This window comes from Onychostoma macrolepis, chromosome 02, assembly GCF_012432095.1.
Source record: "Onychostoma macrolepis isolate SWU-2019 chromosome 02, ASM1243209v1, whole genome shotgun sequence".
Lineage (NCBI taxonomy): Eukaryota > Metazoa > Chordata > Actinopteri > Cypriniformes > Cyprinidae > Onychostoma > Onychostoma macrolepis.
Window position 1 is genome coordinate 32,378,026 of NC_081156.1, and position 27,995 is coordinate 32,406,020.

The 27,995-nt window shown below is 36.9% G+C and overlaps 1 protein-coding gene across 1 annotated transcript in view; it reads left to right on the forward strand.

The window, feature by feature from the left end:
* The first annotated feature begins 12,561 nt into the window (after positions 1–12,561).
* The window catches only part of plpp2a (phospholipid phosphatase 2a), a 31,419-nt gene continuing 15,985 nt past the window's right edge, over positions 12,562–27,995 (forward strand). The window contains exon 1 of the mRNA XM_058745658.1: positions 12,562–12,846. Coding sequence (XP_058601641.1) covers positions 12,783–12,846 — 64 coding nt within the window. The 5' untranslated portion in view covers positions 12,562–12,782. The remainder of the gene's footprint in view (positions 12,847–27,995) is intronic.

The window sequence follows — 27,995 nt, forward strand, 5'->3', positions numbered from 1 at the left end:
ATGGAGTGGCCAGCCCAATCTCCGGACCTTAATCCAATCGAGAACTTGTGGGGTGATATCAAAAATGCTGTTTCTGAAGCAAAACCAAGAAATGTGAATGAATTGTGGAATGTTGTTAAAGAATCATGGAGTGGAATAACAGCTGAGAGGTGCCACAAGTTGGTTGAGTCCATGCCACACAGATGTGAAGCAGTTTTAAAAAACTGTGGTCATACAACTAAATATTAGTTTAGTGATTCACAGGATTGCTAAATCCTAGAAACAAAAACGTTTGTACAAAATAGTTTTGAGTTTGTACAGTCAAAGGCAGACACTGCTATTTTTTTGAACACACCCCTTTCAACTAATTGCCCAATTGCACAGCCTTAAGAGCGTGCATATCATGAATGCTGGGTCTTGTTTGTTTTCTGAGAATCTACTGCACCTACTGGTAACTTGTTTGCCACGTAGCAATAAAAAATATACTAAAAACCTTGATTATTCTGGTTAGTCACATTGTACTGCTATTATTTTGAACAATACTGTACACAGGCTTGTGCAGTAACGGGATTGTTGGAATGGCATAAGGCTGGCACATAAAACTTGTTTACTGTGTAAACTGTGTCCTGTGTAGACAACTTCAGTTGATCATAGTAGTTGCACTGGATTTACAATAGTTTCATGGACTGGTTCAAGAGATTGCATCCGATTGCTGTTTTGCCCAACACTTGAAAATGAATTGTGAACTTTTTCCAAGCAGCCTTTTTATCTGAGCACCTCCTGTCAGATCTAGTCTAGATCAAGGACACTACATGAGGACCGCTAGTCATTTCCACATGTGACACCTCTCTTACAAAACCATTCTGGTCTGGAGTCAAATGTGCATAAACCACTGATACCAGTTGGCAGTTGAGTGGAAAATATGTGCCGGGTAGGAAAATTAGCTTTCGTTGCATGGAAACTTGGCCTATACTTCTGAGATATATTTTTGAGATCAAACAGTACCATTTTACTTGTGAAATAATATTGTTTTTCTCATTTTTTATTAGCAAATGGTGCTTGAAAAATACAAGTATCCAGATTATGTTACTTTCATATTGTGATATTTGGTTTAATATTACTATTTTAATACATAATTAGTCATTATAATCCCTCCCATTTCTGTTGACACAATAAAGGACAAACAGACCCAGACAGGACAACACGTTCCCCTGGTTACATCATGGACACAGCTTGGAATTATACTGACCTGTTTAACTGAAAAACTGGATTTTTTTGTTTTTCATTAGTGCGTATTTCTGATGTGGCACTGCTGTTTGCATTATACCTGCCGTCTCTTGCTTTCTGCTCTGTCCTGGTTTCCTCTGTTGGATATCAGACAAAATATAGTGTTAACTGGTTTTGGACATCAGACAAAACTAAATTCAACCTGGTTTTGTATATCAGACAGAACTAAATTTGACCAGTTTTGGATATCAGACAGAACTCAATCCTAACCAGTTTTAAGTATCAGAAAGAACTCAATTCTGACTGGTTTTAGGTATCAGACAGAACTCAATCCTAACTGATTTAAGGTATCAGACAGAACTCAATCCTAACTGGGTTAAGGTATCAGACAGAACTCAATCCTAACTGGTTTAAGGTATCAGAAAGAACTCAATCCCAACTGATTTTAGGTATCACACAGAACTCAATTCTAACTGGTTTTAGGTATCAGACAAAACTCAATCCTAACTGGTTTTAGGTATCAGACAGAACTAGATTTGACCACTTTTGGATATCAGACAGAACTCAATCCTAACTGATTTAAGGTATCAGACAGAACTCAATCCTAACTGGTTTTTAGGTATCAGACAGAACTCAATCCTAACTGATTTAAGGTATCAGACAGAACTCAATCCTAACTGGTTTTTAGGTATCAGACAGAACTCAATCCTAACTGGTTTAAGGTATCGGACAGAACTAAATTTGACCAGTTTTGGATATCAGACAGAACTAAATTTGACCAGTTTTGGATATCAGACAGAACTCAATCCTAACTGGTTTTAGGTATCAGAAAAACCTCAATCCTAACTGGTTTTAGGTGTAAGACAGAACTCAATCCTAACTGGTTTTAGGTATCAGACAGAACTCAGTCACAACTGTTTTTGGACAGAACTTAATTTTAACTGGTTTTGGATATCGGACAGAACTACAGATTACAGACAAAACTGGAACCTTTCTAGAAATGTTAGATCCAGTCTTTTTACAAGATCCCATCAGAAGACCTACATTTTGTCTGGTGAAACTACCACATTTGTGCTGTCAGCCTACACATGAATGTAAGCTATTTTAGTCTGTGAATCAGACGGACTGGAAAGCTGTGGAAAAAACAACATAATCCACCTGATCTGGACTAAATATTGTTTCATTTCCTAATGAAAAGATTTGAGCAATGCCATTCCAAAATAATGTCAAAGGTTTATTTTTGTGAAATGCATCTGAAGATAAATTCTGCGGAAAAGGAAAGGACAGTGAGAGGGACACTCCGCATCGGGAACATTTTGTTGGGAATGCTGTGGCTTCAGGCCAGAGTTCACCACCGCTGGACCATCTTTCCTGTGACTGGAATTCCCGATAAAGTCCCTCTTTGTTTGTACAGAGACGGGCCAGGGCAGTGTCACACATACATCCGGCTCCAGAGAGTTGATCTTTGGCGACAGGAGTGCAGATCGGCCGTGTGCCAGAGCTGGTGCAGCAATATTTATTGTGGATGAAATGTGCTATTGTTGACAGTAGATGGATATTCACACTGACCTGCCAGAACCGTGCGAACCATTAGTACATAACATGCTCCTTGTATTCCACCATTCCATCAGGAATTTGTCAGCCTGTGAATATGGCTCAAAAAAGGAACAGATTAATGCTTAGCACGATATTTGTCACTCCTGTAGTAATGTTGAGAAACTCAAGGCTCTGTACAATATGTATATATATTCTGATAAAGCACATGTTATTGTTATTTGTTTAATAAAGTGAACAGAAAATCAGCTTGTGTTATTGTTATCACAAGTCACAAAGGTTAATATTTGAAAGTACTGTAAATACTGCATATCTTGCTATATATTTGAGAACATTTGTGTTTATATATAGGCTATACCCATATTGAGTGCTTTGAAATGCCAGCATATGTTGGACTTTGGTTATATATTTACTGATATTTCTTGGGTGTGGTGATTGAACATAGGTGAATTTCCTTTGCACTTTGACTGCTCTGCAGTGGAGATGTTCTGTGCATGGAGAAATTCATGTAAAAGTCTCTCTTTTGTGTACACATTTGTTAACTTTGGGTATTTCTGTATTTTACTTCCCTAACATCAACAGAACAATAGCACAACCTGACAAAACATCCTTGGGAAGAAGGATAAAGGTTCATAAAAGTGCATAATTTTTCAAAAAAAACATTTTTTTTTTTTTTGAGAATTCTGTCCTTGATACTAAAATATCAGCGGATTATTGCTATAGCTGTTGTGTTAACTAGTGATGACAATAAAACATTCACACAGTTTAGAGTTGACAGCATAATGAAAGTAAAAGTCTGGATTATGTTATCAGGACAATGTTTTTCAGAAATAAAAGATTGGGGCAAGTTGCATTTTAAATGCTTTATACAATTTATTAATTATAAATAGCCAATTGTTTTCTGTTGAATCACTGTATAACTGTTTCACACTTTACATTTAGCCTATAATAAACTTTTTGAATGGCAGTTTTCATTGTGACAATTTGCCCCATCACAAAGGTTAGTGTGTTAAATACACTGCAATAGTTTGTTAGATTAGCTACAATAATCTAATAGATTATTACATTTTATAAAATATATTGATTTAAAGGTGCCATAGAATGGAAAACTATATTTACCTTGACATAGTTGAATACTAAGAGTTATTTTTTTGTTATCAACATTTTTATTTATTTTTTTTACACAACATCCAAAATAAAAAAAATAAAAAAATAAAAAACAACAGACACATACTCAATATCTCAAAGTCCAATCAAAGGGAGGGAAAGAGGGAAAGGCAAGAAAAACACAAAAGTCACTCCTTTATACAGTCACGTATATCAAAAAGAAAGCACTGCCAAGCATCGATGGTAGAAGGCTTGGCCCCATTGATTCGTGCTGTTGTACATTCACAAGCCACTATGTGCAGGAGACTACGGATCCAATATGTTTTTCCACACATGTGCGGTGTAAACCAGTTTTGTATTATTGTCTTCTTCGCAGCTGTAAAACCAGCAAACATCATTCTCTTTTGCATTGAGGTTATACAGAGATCAGAATCATCATTAAGAAGACACAAACTTGGATTAACAGACCAATCCATTTGCAATAAGGATGATAAAACCAGGTTTACATGTGTCCATAGACTGATGACGACAGGACATTCCCAAAACATATGCAGAAAAGTACCTGATGATGTAGTATTACATATATGGCAGTTGAGATTCGGTTGTAGTTTCATTTTAAATCTTTTGTAAGGAGTTATGTATGCTCTATGAATGACTTTGAAGTGAATAAGACGATGAGCCAGATTTTTAGATGTTAAACTGAGATTAGACCACACTCTCTCCCAGTCGACAGATAAATTAAGGTCAGATAACTCCCTATTCCAAATAGTTTGAATAGAAAGAGGTTTTGTAACGCAATCAATAATCTTATTATATATTAAAGAAACAGACGGCCGACCAACAGATGGTGCAATCCAATCTTGCATAGGATGAGAGGAGATGGGAGATGCCCAAGGAACTCCATACGCTTTGAGAGCAGAACGTAACTGAAGAAAGACAAAATATGCGGATGCTGGTAGACAAAATTTGGTTCTTAATGTCTGAAATGAACATAGGCCCTGGTTATCATATATATCACCGCATGTGTTTACACCCAAAGAGGACCAAGAGGGTTGGACAAATGGACGATTTCCGCATACAAAATTAAAATTGTGCCATAAAGGTGTACTGTTACAAAATTTGAAGGTTCCTCCTATCCGACGTTCCACCGTTTTCCAGATTTTAATAGAGTTGGCCACAACCGGACCAAATTTATACTTATCCCCTTTTTTTCCTGTGCCAGTAAATAACATATCTTGGAGTCTATTTGGTTTAACCTTGTCAGCTTCAATCACTCTCCAAGAAACTGTAGATTGAGGATCAACCCAATTATGAAGAGCCTTAAGCTGGAGCGACCAATAATACAGTTCAAAATTTGGTACAGCCAGTCCTCCTGCGCTATTAGGATGTTGTAATGTGGTAAGTTTAATTCTGGGGCATTTATCATTCCAGATAAATTTAGAAATTATGGAGTTAATCTCCTTAAAATAACCTGGAGGGGAGAAAGTGGTAGCATAGAGAAAAAAATTAAATCGAGGTAACAAATTCATCTTAACAGTGGAAATTCTTCCTTGAAGAGAGACTTTAAGATTCTTCCATCTTTGAATGTCATTTTGACTTTAACTAAGATATTATTAAAATTGTCTCTGGCAATCTTATGAATGTTTTTATATATGGTAATGCCCAAATAGATGAAAGATTCCTTAATAGGGATAAATGAGGAATAGAAGAATTGACTTTAACATTGTTAATTGGCATTAAAGCAGATTTGCTCCAATTTATTTTATATCCTGATAAGCTACTAAAATTATCAAATTCCTTAATTACACTAGAGACTGAAACATCAAAGTGGTCTAAATATAGAATAATATCATCAGCGTATAACGAAATACTATGATTATGATCATGAATCTTAATCGATACTTCAGATTTCCTGATGGCTTGTGCTAAGGGTTCAAGAGATAGACAAAACAATAAGGGTGAAAGCGGACATCCCTGCCTTGTTCCCCGCTGCAAAGGGAACGGGGGGGAAATAATATTACCAGTTATGACTGATGCTGCAGGTAAGTGGTATAATGTCTTAATCATAGAAATGAAGTGTTCGCCGAAGCCGAAACATTGCAGAACTGCCCACATATAATTCCACTCTAGCCTGTCAAAGGCTTTTTCTGCATCAAGTGAAAAGACCGCACAAGGGGTCGGGTGGGAGTCTGCAAAGTCCAGAATATGAAGGAGTCGACGCATATTGTCAGATGCATTGCGCCCCTTGATGAAACCAGTTTGGTCCTCCTTGATCAGACTATGAATTACCTTCTCCATACGAAAAGCAAAAACTTTAGCATAGATTTTAAGATCACATGGGATAAGCGAGATCGGTCTGTAACTGGAACAATCTAATGGGTCTTTCCTTTTTAAGAAGTAATGAAATCAGTGATGTTTTTGATCTCTATGAAAACCCCATGTTCAATCGCAAAATTAAATGAATTAAGCATAAGTGTCCCTACCAAATCCCAAATTTCTAAATATAATTCGGGAGACCATCTAGACCTGGCGATTTGCCCTTTTGAAGGCTTTTTAGAGACGTGCAGCTCCTCCAAACTTAATGGGGCCTCCAAAGATTCTTTATCCATCTGTGAGATCCGAGGCAGTTCCAATTTATCTAAATACTGCTTACAAATTGGTTCATCAAAATCTGTTTCGGCTTTATACAGATTCATGTAAAAACCTTTAAATATGTCATTAATTGCCGAGGATTCATGGTGACCTGATCATCCGATGATTTTATTGCGCTAATATATGCCTTAGACTCGCATTCTTTCAACCTAAGGGCCAATAAATGACTAGGTCTCTCTGATTCAAAATAATATTTTTGCCTAGTCCTATGTAAAATAAATTCCGCCTTTGAGTGTGAAAGTAAATCATATTCTTCTTTTAAAGAGGACAACTGTGTAGCCTGTTGCTCAGTAAAATGTTGTTTTTGTAGGTTTTGCAATGATTGTATTTTATTTTCTAATTGTGTAAATTGGTAAGTTTTCGCTTTGGCAAGAGTAGAAGAAAAGATATACAGAATCCTCGTATGGCGCATTTAGTCGATTCCCACATTATTTGAGGATCCACATCAGAGGGCATATTGATTTCAAGAAATTCCTTAATATATTCTTTTAATGAAGTAATGAAAGTCTGATTACTTAATAATGATATGTTAAAGCGCCATCTAGGGCTTTGGCTTTAACATCGGAGAGAGGAACACTGCACAACACAGCAGAATGATCAGATAATAAAATTGGTAATATAGAGATGGACTAATTCGACGAAATTAAAGATGGGCTGAGAAATATGTAGTCTATCCTAGAGAAAGTCTTATGTCTATTAGAAAAAAGTGAAGTCCTTAGCTTTAGTATTCTGAATTCTCCAAAGATCGATTAAGTTGAGCTCCTGATAAATTTATTCAGTAATTTAGAAGATGGATTGGCTGTTGTATCAAATTGAGATTTATCTAAAGCAGGATTTATGACAGCATTAAAATCCCCACCCACAACTAATGGGCAGTCAGTCTGCTCAAGTAATGTTTTGGAAATCTGTGTAAGGAACGCACTGTCTGTCTCATTCGGACCGTAAATAGAGACCAATGCTAACCTATTATTATATATTTTGCATCGGATAAACACAAATCTACCCTTCTCATCACTACCAAGGTGTTCAATTGTTAAATTTAACTTTCGATTAACAAGGATAAGCACCCCCTTAGTTTTATTTTGAGCGCAGGAAAAAGCCACTAATTTATAATATTTATTCTGAAAACGTGCCACATCAGCTTGTTTTAAATGCGTCTCTTGAATTAGGGCACAGGAAATAGACTTACGGTGTAAATATTCTAACACACGGGTTCGTTTAACAGCGAATTTAAACCATTCACATTCAGTGATAAAATATTTAGAGTATGCATTGAATATTCACAATCCCTAAATTGTATTCAATAAATGAAAAAAACAAAAGCACTTCCATTCTGTAAATAGCATGTAAACGCTGACGTGCATTTTAGATACCAAACCTCCTAGAAGAAAAATCCCTTTAGAAATAAGGTAAAATAAATAACAGTATAAATGTCTGTTGTAAAAAGTAAAACAACATAAAAACCTGAACAACCAACAACTATAAACGAGGAACAACTCAGACCGCACATTACCGAGAACATAGGTCTGACTGAGCAACAAAAATAGTGATGGTTCGTGACCGATCCACTCAACGCAAGACATGTCTCCCGAAAGGCCCACACAGCCAAAAATATTTTTAATTAAACCTACTCTCAATTAGTCCCTCCAAAAAGAGAGAGAGAGAAAAAAAAAAGGGAGTGTCAGTCTTACCAGCAACGAGATCGTTGTACCGGATATATAGGCACAATATCTCGGTAGTAGAGAGGAGAGAAGAAAAAGCAAAAAATAGACTTAACAAGCGTCCATGTCCATCCTACCATCATCCCCTACTGGGCAGCTAGAACCATGTCCATCCCGCCATCAAGTTCCTCCCGCTGGACCGGAGAGACAGCGGCCGCTGTTCCCGTCGCCGCCCGCAGAGCCGCGGCATATGTCTTCTGCTGAGACAGGGAGCTGATAAAATCCTCCGCTTTCTGAGGGGAATCGAAGCTTTTCTGTTCCCCTTTGTGCCGTAGTTTAACCACCGCGGATAGATGAGGAAGGGCTGGAGGCCAAGCGCTGTCATCTTCTTCAAAACCGGACCAAATGCCTTTCTCCTGATCGCTGTAGCTGGACTAAAGTCGGGAAAAATAGTAGTGTAACATTGTTCTGTGCGCATTTCACGGATAGGCCTGCCGAGCACCCTTCAGGATATCTGATCTGTCATGCCATCTCAGTACACGGAAGATAAGAGTGCGCGGCCGATCGGAGCCTCTCCTCCGTCATACACGCGGTGCGCCCGGTCAATCTCAATGTCACGGCCCCTCAAGGAAGGAATCCACTTGGGAAGATGAACTCTGAGGAAACCAGCCGCGTCGGATCCCTCAGCCCCTCTGGCAGCCCCACCAGTCGTACGTTGTTCCTCCTGCACCTGTCCTCCATATCCGTCATCTTCTCGGTGAGTCACTCCAGCTGATTTCTTCGTCCGTGACTGCCCTCCTATCCTCACGTGCATCTGCTTGCACAGAGTCAACACGGTCACGTGTCTGCTTCGCCGTAGTTATGGCCTCAAACTCCTCTCTTAGCTTTTAACAGACTTGTTGGTCGCTTGTATGTCCTCACGCAGTTCGCGCAATGCTGGAATCAGTACAGAGTCCATCGCATCTCTTACTGCCGAATTCACAACCGAATTCAAAGTGTTTTGCTGTTGTTTAAATGCTAGTTCAATACGGCTAGCGATAGCATCGTCGAGGTCTTCTCTGGAGATGGCGGAATCTCTGAATTTTTTCTTCATTGGCGATTGCTCAATCTCTCTTTTCCGATCCCCTTTGTCTGCCTTAGCACTCATGATGGGTCCAATACAGAGTGGTTCAAATTTTACTGACAGGATCTTACAATATGTGGCAAAGTGAGCAGAGCGAAAGACTAAGCCTGCATCGCCGTCGAAGGGTCACGTGATCCCCCGAATACTAAGAGTTCTGTACATGGAAATGACATACCGTGAGCCTCAAACACCATTGTTTCCTCCTCCTTATGTAAATCTCGTGAATAAAAAAGACCACTGAAAAACAGGCGAATCAGAACATAACACTGACTGTGATGCAACAGTCGGGATCACTAATAGTTAGGCCCCCAACATTTGCACATACCCGCCTATGTTCTAGGCCAGCCGCCAGCCGAACCATCAGAAGTTCTGCAGGTATTGTAAAGAAACAAACCAGGACAACAGTGACAGATCATGGAAATGAATGTTATGTTCCAGGCTGTGCAGGGGATGTGAAGTGCAGGGATGGGTTGGTGTCTGTATTCAGAAATGCACGGAAAGCAAATAACGTGTTCTAATAAAATAACGCGAGCCACTAAAGCAGGCATCCTCAAATCTGGCCCACTCCTGCAGAGTTTAGTTCTAACCCTAATCAAACACACCTGAGCATGCAAATCAGAGTCTTCAAGATCATTAGAAAATCACAGGTAGGTGAGTTTGATCAGGGTTGGAGCTAAACTCTGCAGCAGATTGGCCCTCCAGGGAAAGATTTAAGGAGCCCTGCACTAAAGGGATATGGTTAGCCCCTTGCTAGCGGTAGGCGTAGCCTGTTACCAGTGTTGGGAAGGTTATTTTGGAAATGTAATAGGTTACAGATTACAAGTTACCCTACTTAAAATGTAATAAGTAGTGTAACTTTTCAATTACTTTATTAAAGTAATGTAATTGATTACATTTGATTACTTTTCTAAATTTCTAATGTTTTCAACTGTTTATCATTTTCAAACATGTAAACCAGACAGGGTTAACCTTACAGTAGTGCTCAACACTGATTACCGTCAGACTTCGAAATCCTTCATCACTTGAACTAAGATTATAATATTTTAATTTTAAAGGAGACATTGGATGCAAAATATCTTAATTTGCATATAAATGTGTCTTAGCAGTGTGTTGACACAACCACCTAACAATGATAAAAATTCACTCCTTTTTTTTAATCCCCAAAAACCTTAACAGTCTCAATTATCAAGCCATTTTGATTTTGGAGTGAATACCAGCACTCTCTTCCACCTTCAATACTACGACTGAGGTGAGACCCTTGAGCAAGGCACCAAACCCCCAACTGTTCCCCGGGCGCCACAGCAATATGGCTCCCCACTGCTCCGGGTGTGTGTTTACAGTGTGTGTGTGTGTGTATGTTCACTGCTGTGTTTGTGCACTTGGATGGGTTAAATGCAGAGCACAAATTCCGAGTATGGGTCACCATACTTTCACTAAATTCGTTTATGTCTGGCTGCGCAAATCATGCTTTCTGAATGAGGGGCAATTCAAGGCAGGTTTTGTTAAAAAGTTAAAACTCAAGGATGGATTAGTACCCATTGTTCATGATCCAGCTGCACCTCCAGAAGAAGTAAGTCTCACTTTTTATTTTTTATGATTATTTGCGAATCACCTTTGCTCTTCCACAGAAGAGAGGGGCGGGGTGAGCAGAGCTCATTAGCATGTAAAGAGATATGCACCGAAACAAGTCGCTGTGACCAGAGCTGTTTTTGACAAGGTAAAAAGGGTGTTGTTTTTCATGACCACTGAGAGCATTTCGAGAAGACCCTAAAGAATCATATCAACTTGTGGAAAATGGGCATCCGATGTCCCCTCTGAAGCACAGCCACCACAAAATCAGACTTACTTTAAAATCAATCTGGGGTTAAATACAGATCATAACAAGAAATAATTTAATAGCTATGATACTGTTTTTGAAATAAAATCTTAGCATAGCTATGACAGGAAACACTTGAATCTAACAGTGCCTTAGAAGAAAAAAAAAGAAGTTAATCTTAAAAAAATAAAGCAAATAAACCCAAATATAAAAGTTATCGGATAAGCATGTTATAAACGTCTGAAATATTTTATATATTTTAGAGCAGTCACTGCAATTTATGAAAGAACTCAATTAAATCTGTATGTGGGAGTGTGTGAGAAAAAATCAGATGTAAACCCCTTTGTAATTATTAACATTTTCATAAGTAGCTGTAATTTAATTACACATTTTTTCTTAGTAACTGTAACTGATTACAATTACTTTTATTTTGTAATTAAATTACTTAATTCCATTACGTATCCATTATGTAACTAGCTACTCCCCAACACTGCCTGTTATATTGCAGTACATAAGATTTCACTTACCACATAAACAGAGTAAGGAGAGATGACTGAGGATGATGGCGAATGATTTACAGATCCTGAGCACCACTGACAAGCATCTGATCTTGTAAAATGTGTGGTAAGTACTGCCGCTCCATAGTATAAACAGAGTAAGTGCGATGGCGAATCTCGAAAGAGAAAGTGAAAGTAAAAAGCGATTGTGCATTTGAAAGCAGTTTCAGTGCCCCGCATATTAATAGCGGCTCCCTGATGCCCGCATTTTATATACAGTATAATTACCCGACGATATAACTGCTAGAGAAAGTATTGAAATATATATATTCCTCCCTGTGTTTCCTTCCTGCTGTGTGAGCTACTGAAATGAACAGCACTGTGAAACAGCCAATCAGAGCAGAGCTCAACATTATTATTCACGACCCTTCCAAATAAGCCAATAACAGACCATTTCATTCTAGGGAGAAATCTTAGGGTTGTAAATGCACATGTGAAACCATTTCTGGAGAATTTTTGCCCTTACCTAAGCCACATACCTTTTATGTAAACATCAGAGAACAATTTAAAATATTGTATCAATGCATTCTATGGCACCTTTAAAAAAAATTGAATATACAATTGTTTTACATAGAGTTACTTATAATTAAGTATAAGTTTTCTTGAAATAACATAAATATGGCTATATTCATATAATTCAAAATGTAGGCTGTAAATTATATAAAATATAAAAATTATAACGGACATCAGATGCAACAATTTACACTAGAAATATTACTAATATTGTCACATTTGTGTTTGCCTGTAACACAATTCTAGTGTAGTCTGAACGGGTTAATCTTGTATTATATCTTCAACTCCTGTGTGTGTGTGTGTGTGTGTGAGAGAGAGAGAGAGAGAACACCGATGACGTCAGCAGTGGGCGTGTACCTGGTCAAGTAAAGTCGCTTCAAACTGTTCGTGGTTCAGTCTTCACTCTTCACTCGTCTCGTTCATTCGCGTGAAACTCGCGTCCGTGAAATTCCGCAACGCGAGTGCGGACGCGTTACATCATCAGCGCACCTTACCGCAGGTGACACAGGACACCCGGAAGAACACGCGCATCGACTATCACACGAGTCACTTGAGTTTCAATCGAGCCCAGAAGAACCGAGCAGATCACAGTCATGTCAGAGCTGAAGAAGAACAAGTTGTTTATTGTGCTGATGGATGTCGTGTGTGTGCTCGTGGGTAAGTCTGATCTTTTTTTACATCTGCATTTTTGCCTTACATGATCTGAGCAGATGATTGTGAAATCCATCCTGAGTTCACAAAAGTTCACCTGCCACCTTCAACTTTTAACTGTTGCTTTCCACTGAATACAAGCACATTAATGAAACTTAAACATGTATTAAACTTTTCTAATCATAGTTACTCTATTTGATCTAAACATCCATGTTAATAAAAAGGTCAAATGTCAGCATTTATATATATTTTTTTAATTATTTCTTTTTAGCCTGAATTCAAAAACATATTCATCATAGAATATATATATATTTTTTATCCAGATATTATTCAGATATTTATTAAAAATGTTATATATAACATTTTTAATAAATATCTGAATATTATCTGGATAAAATGAAAATTCAAACTTCCAAACTGTGTCTCTCTAATGTACTCTTATGGACTGGAATATACAGTATATATGAGGTAAATATTGAGCAATATAATGCCTGAAGTGTTAAATTTATGTCTAGTATAACATTTCTCTCAAGTGCATCATAAGTGATAACTATATATTTGTCCCAAAGCAACAAATGAAGAAATTGCAGAAACATATCAAGCATGTGACCGAGACTGGGTGGAGATTAAATACAAAGTATTCTGAATATTGTGTCTTCCTCACTAATTTATATGATGGTTTCATCCTAAATAATACTGTGTGTGTGTGTGTGTGTACTTGTTTATGCTACATTGTGGGGACCAAATGTCCCCACAAATATAGTAAAACCTGAAATTTTTGACATTGTGGGGCCTGCGGGGTAGGTGTTGGGTTAAGGGATCGAAAATATCGTCTGGTCAGTATAAAAGTCCCCACAATTCACAGAAACAAGTGTGTGTGTGTGTGTGTGCCTTGCAGTGCTGTGCTAATGCCATGGCACGTGAAAATAATAATCTACAGTGGAGTCCAAAATCTGAGACCACTATTGAAAATGTGCATCCTTTTCTAACTTAATATATGATGATCATGATTTGAGATGTTCCAAGGAGCATCTTGAGCTTCAGTGGAAGCAAGAAAATCTGTGTGAGCAACATGATCAATGCCACTATTTTGCTTATTTTAGTGACCTAGAAATACAGCAGAATCATTCTGTTTACATCAAAATAGATTCTTTGTTTGACACTGAAATCAAATAGAAATCATTATAACTCTGCTCACGTTCTCCTCACTTTTTCACACTCTAATCTTTCAAATGGTCTCTATGCTTTGGTTTGAGCTGTTTGTTGTGAAGATTCTGTTTTATATTTCCCCACTGACAGCACATAATAACACCTGTAATGTTACACCGGTGAAATGAAGCATGCAAGCATTATCTGATGCACTCAGCTGTGCCCTCTGAAGCATAAATCATCACAGTAACAATGGCGACCTTTAGGAGTGTCTCCATCAATGCATGGTTATAGCTGAAAAGAACAATGCCTTCTACATACTGCAGCTCATATATGCTCCAGTTCATCTGTGTGGTCTGTCCAGATGATTCAGCAGAGAGTGAATTACATTTGTAAATCAGCTTCACTTGGTTCACTTAGCGTGAGTCAGATTTACATCCGAGAAGTGTTCATTACTGCTGCTGACGCTGCAAACTCTCTCACAGATGAGGACTGATGAGTCTCAAAATCTTGATATCAGTGCCAGGATTGATGATGTGTTGGGATCTGTTTTCAGTTGCAGCAATAGTTTTAATCAATAGTCATTTGCCTTCAAAAATTACAAAAGAACAGTAGAAGCACTGTAAATTTAGCCGTGTGATTTGTGTGCAAGAATCCTTACGATATGTTTAAATGGCAGATGGTTCGATTTTCAGTCTGTTCCTCACACAAAGCAAACAAAATGATTCAAAGGACTTGTTTGATTTGTATGAACTGCCTTCACTTTTCAGGCACCTCGGTTCTGGAAGTATTTTTGCCATCCTTTTCAACTGGGATTTAAAAAAACAAACAAAAAAAAAAAGTCTTTGCAAAAAGAGTTATAAGCACCAAACTAACCAGCTACAAGGTGAATCACAACATTGCAACTTTAACATGAAGCAGAAAACTTGAAAATTGGACAAAGAGACAAAGGTACAAGACTATAGCTTTAACGAGGATTCAGAACCACAGTGCAGTACTGCTAATGACATACTAAAAATGATAGAGAAATATATAAAACTATTGATTTAAAGGGATAGTTCACGTATAGAAACAATTTAATTTGTTTATTCCAAAATGTGCATGTATATGACAATATTTAAGTAGTTGAGAGCACGGTGAGACTAAGATTTCAGGCAGTAAAGATTTATTTTGGTGTGATTTTCCTCATTGAGGCACTCTGATTAGTGGAGATTTATTTGCATAATTGTTTTTTCCCCCAAAAAAATTCCACTGTTAAACATTAATCTTTTAAAATGAGTTAAAATAATGTGGGACTGACGGCTTAAACAAAAGCATATACCGATTAACAACGTTGTAGCTCATAGAAGGTATGTCTTTAAAGGGTAGTGTTAGTGTTAAAAATGAATTCCCATGTAGAGAAAATTAATGTGATTTATTTATTTTTTTTAACTTCCAGAACCAGACTGTTGCATTTTATTTTAGTATATTTTATTTTATTTTAAAAATTCTGGGTAAACTTTTATTTTAAAACAACTAAACAAGGCAAATGTCTGTATTAGAGAGCAGAGACTGACTGTGTGAATGACATTTCCTGGCAGTGTGGGTGTGGCCTAAAGGCAGGGCTGTCCTTTGGGCGGTGCAATTGGTGGGACAACCCCAAGGAACACGAACGGACCCACCCCCACCCCTCCCTACCCCTCCCTACCTACCTCGCACCGGGCTCCACGTCAGCCAGGAACAGCCCTGCCTACAAGTGAAGCCCACCTGTGCCTTTCATCGGAAAGACAGTGTGCACAGACAGGAAAGACAACCTCAAACAATGTGGGCCATGTAATGAATCCCATGCTTGTGTTTGTCTGTGTGTTCTTGCTGTGCTGTGCTGTTTGCATCTGTAAATGTGCTGCGTGTCAAGGCTTGCTGTAGAATCAGGTCTGTGCAAGTTCAGCTTCAGCAAAGTCTCACGCTATTCTCTGCTGTCAACACTGGAGAGGGACTGCTCTCAAATCATCCCCATTTACGTGTCTGTCCAGACGAAGCCAAATATTTGTGCATGTGTCTGGTTATCTGGACTGGCTGTTGGGGCAGAAGGGCAGAATTAGTCTGCAGTTTAATACAAGAACCCCTCATATGCTTAGAATGAAGTAGGGCTGCACAATTAATAGAAATAAAATTGAGATATGGCTTGAATTTAATCGGCAAATGTGCTTCATGTTTCAGAGTGAAGCGAAGCACTGTTTTTACACACGAGCAGCTTGTGATCCAGTGTTTTCAGTGTCTCAGACTGGCATAAAACTGTCTATCCAAATGAAAAAGAAGTACTTATAAACCCCACAGTTTTCCACTAAATAAAAGCTTTAGCATTTGAAAATTAAGAAATTAAGACGGTGATAATATTGGTATTTTAATTTCACAGAACTGTAAGATATTTTTTTAAATAATTAAAATAAAATGTATCTTTTTTTTTTACAGTGAAATTGTACAATAGTAATATTTCTTGTTTTATTATTTCATATAATAATAATAATAATAATTATTATTATTACAATAAATATTGTTAAAAATTATTTTGTTTATTATAAAAAATATTGATATATAATCAACTTTTGGGGCTAAATTGTGCAGCCCTACAAACAGGCACAGGAAACTTGGTGTTTTTTTTGCAATTTTTTTTTTTTTATCTAATCTAAATCCCCAAATCCCAGTGCATCCATATATCTGAACCAAATCAAATTGAGGTTGGACTGTTAAATTGCTGATAATTGCTGAAATTAGAGCTGTAGGTGGAACTTTCTCCCTTCAGATTGCCTAAATTATCATTTGCAAATATATTGTTCATTTTTGGGTGCATAAATTGATTTGCAGCCCATCTCCGGTACTAATATTCCATGGTTATGGTTCAGCTCTGCTAGACCAGCTTTTCTAGACCAGTTCACGCCTCAATGGTAGGCTTTTGTGGGGTTTGGTATTGGAAAATCTGCAGCGTTCTGATTGGCAGGTTGCATTGTTTGTGGCATTTGAGCAAATCCTTATGTCCACACCCCTCAGAACTTCATACGTACACATCAGTGGCTGTAGAAACGTTTCAAAGCTCTTCATACTGAAACTAGAAGATAAAATATTGGATTTCAAATGCTGAATATTCCATTAACTAAAGCCTCACTCTTAAAAATAAAGGGGGTTTTGACTGCGATGCAATAGAAAAAATCATTTTTGGTTCTTCAAAGAACATTTCAGTGAACAATTCTTAGAAACAAATGCCATTTTAATAATCCAAAGAACATTGTTCCACTATAAGGGACCCTTTTGTGGAATGGAAAGATTACATGGATGTAAAAGGTTCCAAAAGAAATGATGTATACTAGCAAAAAAAAAAAAAAACCTTATTTTTAAGAGGTGTACAGGGACCCGTAGCAGTGAGGCTTCATCTCTGTGGCTCAATTTCCTCTTCCCTGTGATGCATCAGCAGTTCATGTTTGTGCTTTGCTTGTAAAGTCCTTCTCAGGATGCAGAGGTTGAGTCTCTGCTGTTGCCTTTCCGCTTCTTATGTCCCATGATTCCCTCAGGCTTATTGGAAATGTTCCATCTTCTTTAAGTATGTATAGAATTTACAAACATCCAAGCCTCCTTGAAGAATGCTAATTATAGAATTTCCTCCAACTATCTGGACTATAGAGTTTAATTAGAAGAAAATTTATGGAGTGTCATCATTTATCATGTCGTTCCAAATCTGTGTGACTTTCTTCTGTGGAGCACAAAAGATGTTTTGAAGAACGCTGAGGTCCAAAAAACATTAAGACGTCGTTTTCGAAATATCTTCTATGTTCTGCTGAAGAAAGAAGGTCTACAGGTTTGGAATGACATGAGAATAATAGTAATGACTGAATTTTCACTTTTGGTCCCTTTAATACTTAAAAACATTTCCTCTAATGCTCCAGATGTGATCTGGACCTGAGAAAGTTCTAAAACTCTTTTGTTTGCCTCCGACACACCCTGTGAATATCTGTGAGAATGGTCCAGTACAAGCTGTCATCGGCATATTGATTCAAATATTTAGCTTTATTTTACACTGATGAGGCTGAGAAGCGAGGACAAGCTTTTAACATTTGATTTGGAGTGTTTCGTTCTCTTCTCTCTGAATTAGTTTGGGGCGTTCTGGCCAGATAACATCAGAAAACATGCCAAACTGATTTAACCCAAATCCTCTGATTTTCAGAGAAGCTGTTGTGCTGAGCACTTAGAGGCTATTTAATTCTTATCAGATGTTTTCCTTCCTTTTCTTTTAAGCCATGCTTCAATTTCCCCACCCTACATCTATGCGAGTCTGTCAGATCGGGTCATATTCTTCACAGATGCCCATATTTCCTCATTTAAATGTTCAAGCAATTATGTCTGTGGACGCAAATGACCGCCAAAAAGATAAAATAATAGGACATACTGGAAGCATTCTGGTTTTTTTTGTGTCACGCAGCTCATTTGCAGTGGCTCCATTCCAAATTTTGCAGACTATAGTATCCATACTCTTAAGTATGCAAAATTAGGATTCCCAAATCATAGTATGTTAAAAATAGCATGTCAGAGGTGCACAGATGGTGAAGACTTTAAAAAAAACAATTTTTGAAGTTAAAATCAGGAACAGGTGTTAAGGAAGTAAACGGGCAGTTCTGAATTCATGTTGATTTACAGAATTTGAAAAATACAAAGTCTCCAAGCTCAAACGTTTGGGATTGGTAAGATTTTTAAATGCTTTTCTCTAATGCTTAACAAAGGCAGCATTTATTTGATAAAAAATACTGTAATAACAGTATTTTTTTTTTTATTATTAAATATTATTATAATTTAAAATAACCGTTTTCTATTTGAATATATTTGTAATTTATTCTTGTGATCAAACAGGAAATAATCAGGAAGCATTTCTGATTATTATCAATGGTGAAAACAGTTGTGCTGGTTCATATTTTTGTGGAAACCATAATACATTTATTTTTTTCAGAATTCTTTAATGAGTATAAGGTTCAATAAAACAGCATTTATTTGAAATTGAAATCTTTTAAAATATTATATGATGTTTTACTGTCACTTTTGACATCACAGTGCATCATAATGCATTTTTGCGGAATAAAAGCTTACTGACCCCAAACTTTTTAGTGTTTAAACTAGGGCTGCACGATATTTTTCATGCGATAGTCATGCGCATCTCGTCAGTAAAGCCGGTTCCGTGATTAGCGTTAAATCTCCATCACCTGTTTTCAAATGGAGCGGCATTTAATACACAGAGCAGTAGTTCACTGACAAACTACACAATTCGCGCTCAGAATCGCAGATGAATCGCCTGCGATATTGAACATGATATTGCGTATCTTGTCAGTGAACTACGGCTCTGTGTATTAAATGCCGTTCCATTTGAAAACAGGTGATGGAGATTTAACGCTAATCACGGAACCGGCTTTACTGACTAGATGCGCATGACAATCGCATGCAATATATCATGCAGCCCTAGTTTAAACCCAGTAAAAGTTTAGTGAATTTGAAAGTAATGAATTTAGTTAGATGTGAACTTGCCAACAAAGCTAATGTAAACCGTTCACAACCATGGGGTTTGTGATCTCAAGATGTGGTCGTATCTCTCAAATACTACAAACTTCCTGCTAAAATAACCGATTAAACCAGCTTAAGCTGGTTTACAAGTATTACTCGGTTTCCTAGCCTGGCCAAACTGATGTTTAGCTTGTCAGCCAACTTGTTTCCCAGGCTGACAAGTGGCCAAAACCCTTTTAAAACTAGCCAACCAGACCAGCCAGACCAGCTTATGCTGACGTCACAGAAGTTCATACTTGAATGTGTAATATAGAATACATATGCAGGCTGTGTTTTAGGGTTAAAATAATCTGTGTGTGTGTGTGTGTGTGTGTGTGTGTCTTGTTTAGTAGACTGAAGAGTGAATGAATCAGATAATCAGGTCTGTCTTCACTCTGCTGAACATTCAGAATGCATGAAACAAAACCACAGACCACATGACAGACCGAACGAGGGATCAGAAGAGAGCAGGGGAGATGTGAGTGGAGATATTTGGAGATGGGGGTAAAAAAGAAAGAAAAGAGCAGGCTGAGGTAAAGAGGGAAAGAAAGCGGAGGACTGGAAGAGGGAGGGGGTCTTTCCTGTCCTGTCCTGTGTGGATTAGATGTGTCAGGTTTAACGGCCAGTTCTGTGAGCACATACCACTGAGTATTACTCACACACTCACACTCACTTTCACTCACACAGTCTGGCATATGTGGTTTACGGGGACTCTCCATAGGCGTAATGGTTTTTATACTGTACAAACTGTATGTGCTATTGTCCTACACCAACCCTACACCTAAACCTACCCCTCACAGGAGACTGTCTGTATTTTTAGATTTTCAAAAAAACACCATTTAGTATGCTTTTTTTTTTTAAGCCTTTTGGTTTACGGGGACATAGGCAGTGTCCTCCTAAACCACCTTCACGTTGTAGTACCCATGTTATTATACAGATTTGTGTACTCATAAACCATATATACCAGTACACACACACACACATACTTTCACTCTCTCACACACACACACACACACATACACGTGTGAGTAGATCAAGAACTGAAAGGAACATTTGAATGTAACTGTTGAGGAACTAGTACATACTAGTGTACAACATTTGGCAGTGTTCCAAAACCTAGTGAGCAGCCTGCGTAGGCAAGAAAGCTCAAGTTCAAATTTTGGAACAGAGCTAGAATACAGTTCTTCTGAAGGTTGTTTATGGAACTCTCTTGATGTTTCCTTACAGGTTCTTTAGATCAGCATTTTGGTTTCTAGGTTCTTCAAAGCACCAGCATGTACATGTAGATGGTTTTCTAAAGACCTGGGCTAGAAAGTTATTTGTTGACTGTTAATGCCTCATTGGTTTAAATTGGAACTACTTTTTGGCAAACTGCAGTGTGGATCTGATGTTTCTATAGGGCTGTTGATTTATTTGAGTCATGTGGTTTTAATTAAAAGGATTTGGGGGTATTTAATGGTTTTCTTTTTGATGTGTTTATTATGGTCTGTTGAAGAGCCATGGTGCTCAACACTCCTAAGGCAAGAACTGAATAAATTGTGTGTATGTGTGTGTAATATATATATATATACATTTTTTTTTTTTATTATTATTTATTTATTTATTTTTAGAAATGTGCCAACTTTTTTCATCTAACCCTCATGGGGAAATTTAATTGATGTGATTTCCAGTTTTGGAGTATTTAAAACCACAAAAGAGAAAAAGGAGGATCTTGTGCTTGTTGTTAAGTCCATGTAACTTGGTTTCGTGTCAAGTCGTCATCTTTTTTTTTTTTTTTTTTTTGACTTTTAATAATATAATGGAAAGTTTTGTTGTGAATGGGTCAAAGACGTTAAGATGTCCGCATCAAAAGAAATTTACAAAAGTGATGTTATGTCCATAGAAAGCACATTAAATGTAAGTAAAGTGTCTACTTTTAAGGTTTCAAATACGTTTTTGGAGAATAAAATGTCAAAATTTGGTTGAAATAATGTTACATTGTCATTCAGTATAACACAATATTTATGTAAAATTAAAACAACATGCTTATTCTGATTTGTACATATTAAAATTAGTGCTGTCAAACGATTAATCGTGATTAATCGCATCCAAAATAAAAGTTTTTGTTTACATAATATACGTGTGTGTGTGTGTGTGTGTTGTGTATATTTATTATCTATATATAAATACACACACATACAGCATATATTTTGAAAATATTTACATGTATATATTTATATAATTTATATCATATATAAATATATAAACGTAACATATTTTTCTTAAATATATACATGCGTGTGTATTTATATATACATAATAAATATACACAGTACACACACACATTATGTAAAACAAAAACTTTTATTTTGGATGCGATTTAATCGTGATTAATCGTTTGATAGCACTAATTAAAATGTATAAAAGAATAAGGGAGCGTATTAAATTTTATTATGTTTTAAATTAGTAAAAAATTCAAATTCAACAACAACAATTTAAAGCAGTATTACACTTATTGTTTTTATGCTTAAACCCTTTTTCATCTTTGACCTGAATACATTTTTGTAGTTGTTTGTTTTTGAAAGAAATTTCTACTCTAATTTAATTTCGTTTTTTTTTTTTTCTCAGTAACTGTAACAGATTACAGTTACATTTATTTTGTAATTAAATGATGTAATTCCATTACATGTAACTAGTTACTCCCCAGCACTGGCAAGGATGCATTAAACTGATCAAAAGTGGCAGTTAAAACATTTATAATGTTATTAAAGATTTACTTAAAATAGAAAAGTTATTCTAATAATAATTCACAATGTTACTGTTTGTACTGTATTTTGCTCAAATAAATGCAGCTCTTTATACAGTAATCATGAATGAGTTCCTCTGTAATCATCTTTCACTCAGTCCTCTCTGTTTTAAGCAGCAGAAGTTAAATGTCTAACCTGTGCTGAAGCAGGTCACAGACTCACTGTCTTCTCTCCAGATTGTTTTCTTCTGGCTAAACAACAACAGCTGCAAAACAGCTAAAATTCATCTAGGGTCACTGAAAGATGCTTGTTGTTTAGTGACCGCTTTTAAAATCCTCTTCTCTGATTGGTGCAGAGACTCTGTAGGGTGTTTGTTAGTTGCTCAGCGTTTCAGTTTGTCAGCTTGATGGAAATCACACGTATCGACCCTCTCAGCATATCCGTTTCTAAAGTTCATTGAGAAGTGCTTTGCTTTTTTTTTTTTTGTGTGTGTTTTTTTTCTCAGAAGTGGGAACCTTCAAAGCATGCATGCATGAATGAAACCCAAAACTTAAGTTTCTGGTCTCTAGATATGTATTCGGTGTAAGTTTGTGGGTTTCTCTTCTTTTTTGTTCTTTTTTTTTTGGCTAACTACTAATAAAAGATGCAAATGTAAAAGACTATGTAAATTGTCATTGAATAGCCAGCAGAAAAGCCTCGAGCACCACTAGAGATGAAGAGTGTTGACCTCAGCTCTTCTTTCTGCTTGTCTGTTAAATGTTGTGAGGCCATTGTCCTCTTAGTGTGCTTTCTTACAGCCTGCACTTGACCAGATTATTAATTTGCACTTTACATCATTTAAACCAGGGGTGTCAAACTCCGTTCCTGGAGGGCCGCAGCCCTGCAGAGTTTAGTTCCAACGCTGCTCCAACTCAGATACCATGTAGTTCTCAAATAAGCCTTAATGACTTGATTAGCTGGATCAGGTGTGTTTAATTAGGATTGCATCTAAACTGTGGAGGGGAACTGAGTTTGACCCCCCTGATTTAAACACTAAATATGTCAGCACTTGTGATTTTAAGGGCAGCGTATTTGAAACAGCTTTGATCAGTCTGAGTGAAGTGACTTAACTTCAGTTCAGAGTTTGTTCTGTTCCTGTCTTTTTTTCCGTAATTTCCTCTGACTTACTTTGTACATTCTTGTAGACCCTGTCATTGTCTTTCTTGGAAAAAAAGGAAGTCCTTTTTTTTTTTTTTTTTTTTGAACGTCACATAGGGTCAATGCTGGGCAATATTTAGTGCCAGTTTAAGTATTACAGGCATGAATAATTCCTCAAATCATGCATTTTGTTGAGAAAAGTAATTTGACTATAAGTGTTTACCTGGTAGTTGTTATCATGTACAGTGACGCATCACTCGTATTTTCTTTAGTAAATGTGTGAACTATTGAAACAGTGGATGCAAACTCTGTCATCATGTTTTGACCGTACAATGTTCTCTCTCAGTGGCTGCAGTTTGAGCCGGTCTCATGAAAATGCGTATAAATAGTACGCCAAATAAAAACAAAAACTCATGGTATCGATACGCAAAAATGGACTTTGGCATTCATATGATACGAACGTGTTTGGCGTGCATATGATACAAATTTTTTTTGGCATGCATTTGATACGCAGTTTTTGCGTACATATGATGCGCATCTACCTCACAACCCTAATCCTACCCATCGGCGTAGCATATACACGCCAAAGTCCATTTTTGCGTATCAATACCACAAGTTTTCATTTTTACTTGGCGTACTGAGATCGGGTTAGCAGTTTTGTGTGAAAATGACACTGATTCCAGTCCAGAGAGACAGTGAGATTTCACAAGCACACATCCAGCTCATAACTCGAGGGTTTTACATTCAGGGTTGCCATGTGCATAGAAAACATTAAATATAATGGAATTGTAAAGTGGTTATTGGCAAGCATTTAAAATGGTCATTTACAACTTATTTGCATGTTCTGTAATTAACTTATAGTACCTGACAAAGAGCACTGTTTTGTTTTTTGGGGTTAGTAGGATGTTTTTTAAAGAAATCTCTTATACCCACCTAGGCTGCATTTATTTAATAAAAACAATACAGTAAAAACAGCAAAATTGTAAAATATTATTACAATTTAAAATAACTGTTTTCTTTTTAAATATATTTTAAAATATAATTTATTTCTGTTCAAAACTGAATTTTCAGCATCAATACTCCAGTCTTCAGTGTCACATGATCCTTCAGAAATCATTCTAATATTCTGATTTGCTGCTCCAAAAACATTTCTGATTATTATCAATGTTGAAAACAGTTGTGCTGCTTTATATTTTTGTAGAAACTATGATACATTTTCCATTTTCATGATTATCTGATGAATAGAATGTTCAAAAGGACAGCATTTATTTGAATTGGAAATCTTATAACATTCTAAATGTCTTTACTCTCACTTTGAATTAATTTGGTCAGTGCATTCTTGCTGAATAAAAGTATTGATTTATTTTAATAATTTTAATTTAATTCAGGCAAATCCAAGAGCATTTAACAGTCATGGCTCATTGTATTTTGCAGTCTTCCTTAAGATTTTTATCATCTCTGTCTCAGCCAACATTCCTGTTCAAATGTTGTCCTGTGACTTTATCATTCCAGCGTGGCAACACTCGTTTCCATCATTGTAAAGCCTTCATTTTGGCTGAATGCTGCCACATTCTCCAAGTGATTGTGAAAGAAAAAGAGCATTTCTTCCATTTTAAATTTGAGACCTGAACAGCTGTCTTTTTAAGGATCTCTTTGGCTGCTGTTGAACACGGATACTTTTGTGATATGATGTGTATTTTGGCTTTGTTGAGCTTTGGAAGACCAATAACATGTATAATTTCAAATTTCTCTGGCCCTGGGAAACGCAGAACAGAGTCAAAGGCCACAAGGATAGCAAACTGTGTCCAAATGTGAATTCTTGGCCGTTTATTTTATCCAGTTTCATCCTGACTGAAACGCGAGAGCCAGATGACATTGCGACAGGCCCCAAGACAATAGCTCTTCTTATTCCGGACCCATGCGAGCGCGAAGACAAACGATCCTTTGGCGCAGCTCCCGATCACTCGGCACTGTAATAACTTCAAAATATGCCTGCCATGCAGTCCATCCACTATAAGGCCAGAGCTGTGCGTGAGTTTTGCTCTTCGGGGAGGAATTTGAGCTCTCGGGATTACCAGGAGCTCAACGCATCCCTGACCATCGCGGCGAATAAGAAACAAGCTAATCTCTTGTGATTACAGAGGCGGACATTTGTTTTGAGACTCTCTGTAGATGGTTTTCTGTGCTGGAGTGACATTTGGATTAATTTAATGACCGTTTGAGAGTATTTTGATAAAGTCCCGACTGGAGTTGGATGGAGGGGTTTCATTAAAAGACAGGCAGAAATAACAAGCAAGAACTTTTGTTCCAAAAACAATTTACATAAATACACAAACACTAACATTCAAAATTTTGAGGTCAGTAAGGTTTTTTTTTTTGTTTTATTTTTATTTTATTTTATTTTTTTAGCAAGAATGCATTAAAGTGAATAAAAGTGACTGTGAAGACATTTTATAATGTTACAAAAGATTTCTGTTCCAAATAAATGCTGTTCTTTAGAACGTTCAATTCATCAAAAAATCATGAAAAAAAATGTATCATGGTTTCCACAAAATATTAACTCTTTTCAACTATGAGAAATGTTTCTTGAGCAGCAAATCAGCAGATTAGAACGATGTGAGACTGAAGACTGGAGTAATGATGCTGAAAATTCAGCTTTGATCACAGGAATAAATTACATTTGAACATATATTCAAATAGAAAACCTTTTAAGTTGTAATAATATTTCACAATATCACTGTTATTTTTGATCTAATAAAAGCTGCATTTATACCAATTCCAGACTTTTGAACTGTAGTGTACATAGTTAATGTGAGTGAATGTTTAGGCCTTGACTTCTGAGATATGCTGCAATGATGCGCTTAAATACTCTCTAAGTAGTTCTTTAGTGAGTGGTGCATGTTGAAGTTCAATCTTGTGTCGTCTAATACAAAATGATCAACGCTTTTCTTCGTGTAATGTGAATGGACAGGTTTTATTTTTCTGCGTGGAAAGAGGAAAGTTAAAACAGATGTATGTTCTGAGTCGGCAGCTGATCTCAAACATCATCCACTTACGGTAAATGACTTTAGATGCCAATATCACAGCAGTATGTTCTGATTGAAAAGACATGTGAGGTGTGTTTTGTTTTGTCAGCTACATTTCATCTGGAACGGTTCATTTTAGCCAAGTTTGACGTGTGGATTCAAATTTCCATCAACCCATCCTTATCATAAACTACCCTAAAACCAGAGAGAAATGAACCCAGTAACCTTAAAATCGGATTCGTTGAAATGAATGTTGTTCCAAGAGCATGATTATAATCATTGTAAGAACCAAAACTTTATGCAGGTTTGGATTGCTTGATTTCATGCATGCGTGTTATGGATGCCAATCATAATGCAATACAACTATGCCCTACATTCTATTCTCATTAGCATAAACAGTTGGCAGTACATTAATGCAGCATGAGGACTTTATACCATTAAAGAAAGGATTCACCCAAAAATAAAAATTTGCTGAAAATGTACTCCTCAGTTCAATCCAAGATATAGATGAGTTCATCAGAACAGATTTGGAGCAATGTAGTATTACATCACTTGCTCACCAATGAATCCTCTGCAGTGAATGGGTGCCGTCAGAATGAGAGTCCAAACAGCTGATAAAAAACATACCAGTAATCTACAACTAATCCAGTCCAGTTAAATGTCAATTAACATCATAAGAAGTGAAAAGCTGTGTTGTTTTAATTTCAAGCCTTTGCTTCTGGCTAAAATATGAGTCCTCTATCCATAATATTGCTTTCTACAGTGAAAAAGTCGTCTTGTCTGAATCAGGAGAAAAATCTGCACAGATCAAGCACCGTTTATGAGCAAAAACAGTCCAAAATGTCCTAAATAAATATGTGGGTGGATTTTGATGTGAGAGGACAATTTTCACTGAAGGAAGAGTTATTATGGACTCGTATTTTGGCCAGAAATTATGGTTTAAAGTTAAAATGTTTCTTACAAACACAGAGCTTTTGGCTTCACATGATGTGAACTGATGGACTGGAGTGGTGTGGATTATTGTGATGTTTTAATCGGCTGTTTGGACTCTCATTCTGACGGCACCCATTCACTGCTGAGCAATGCTAAACGTCTCTAAATCTGTTCGTATAAAGAAACTAATTTTACATTTTTGGGTGATCTGTTAAGTCTGACCTGTGGTTAAACCCGAAGATGTAAGTGTGGACGCAAGTGTCAGTATTTAGCTGGAATGCAATTCCCTCACAAAGTAGCTCAGGAGAAAATTCCAGATGTTATAAAAAAGATCTAATCTGGTGCATGTTTATTTCAGGTGACATTAAACACACACAAAAAGGACAAATGAAGTGAGACACCTGTTCAGATGGCAAGACAGGAACCTGTCTTTCTTCTACTAGACAGACATTTCCTGATGCTACAAAGATACTTCTGTAAGCTGAATGTCATCATTTGTTGACATTTTGAAGTGCTCCAGCTCTCTTAGACGTTTTGTTTACCATCATGGCCTCATGTGGCTGGTATGCTCCATCAAGTATAATATGAGTATGTTCCATATTTAATGTAACATGGTATGTTTCATGCT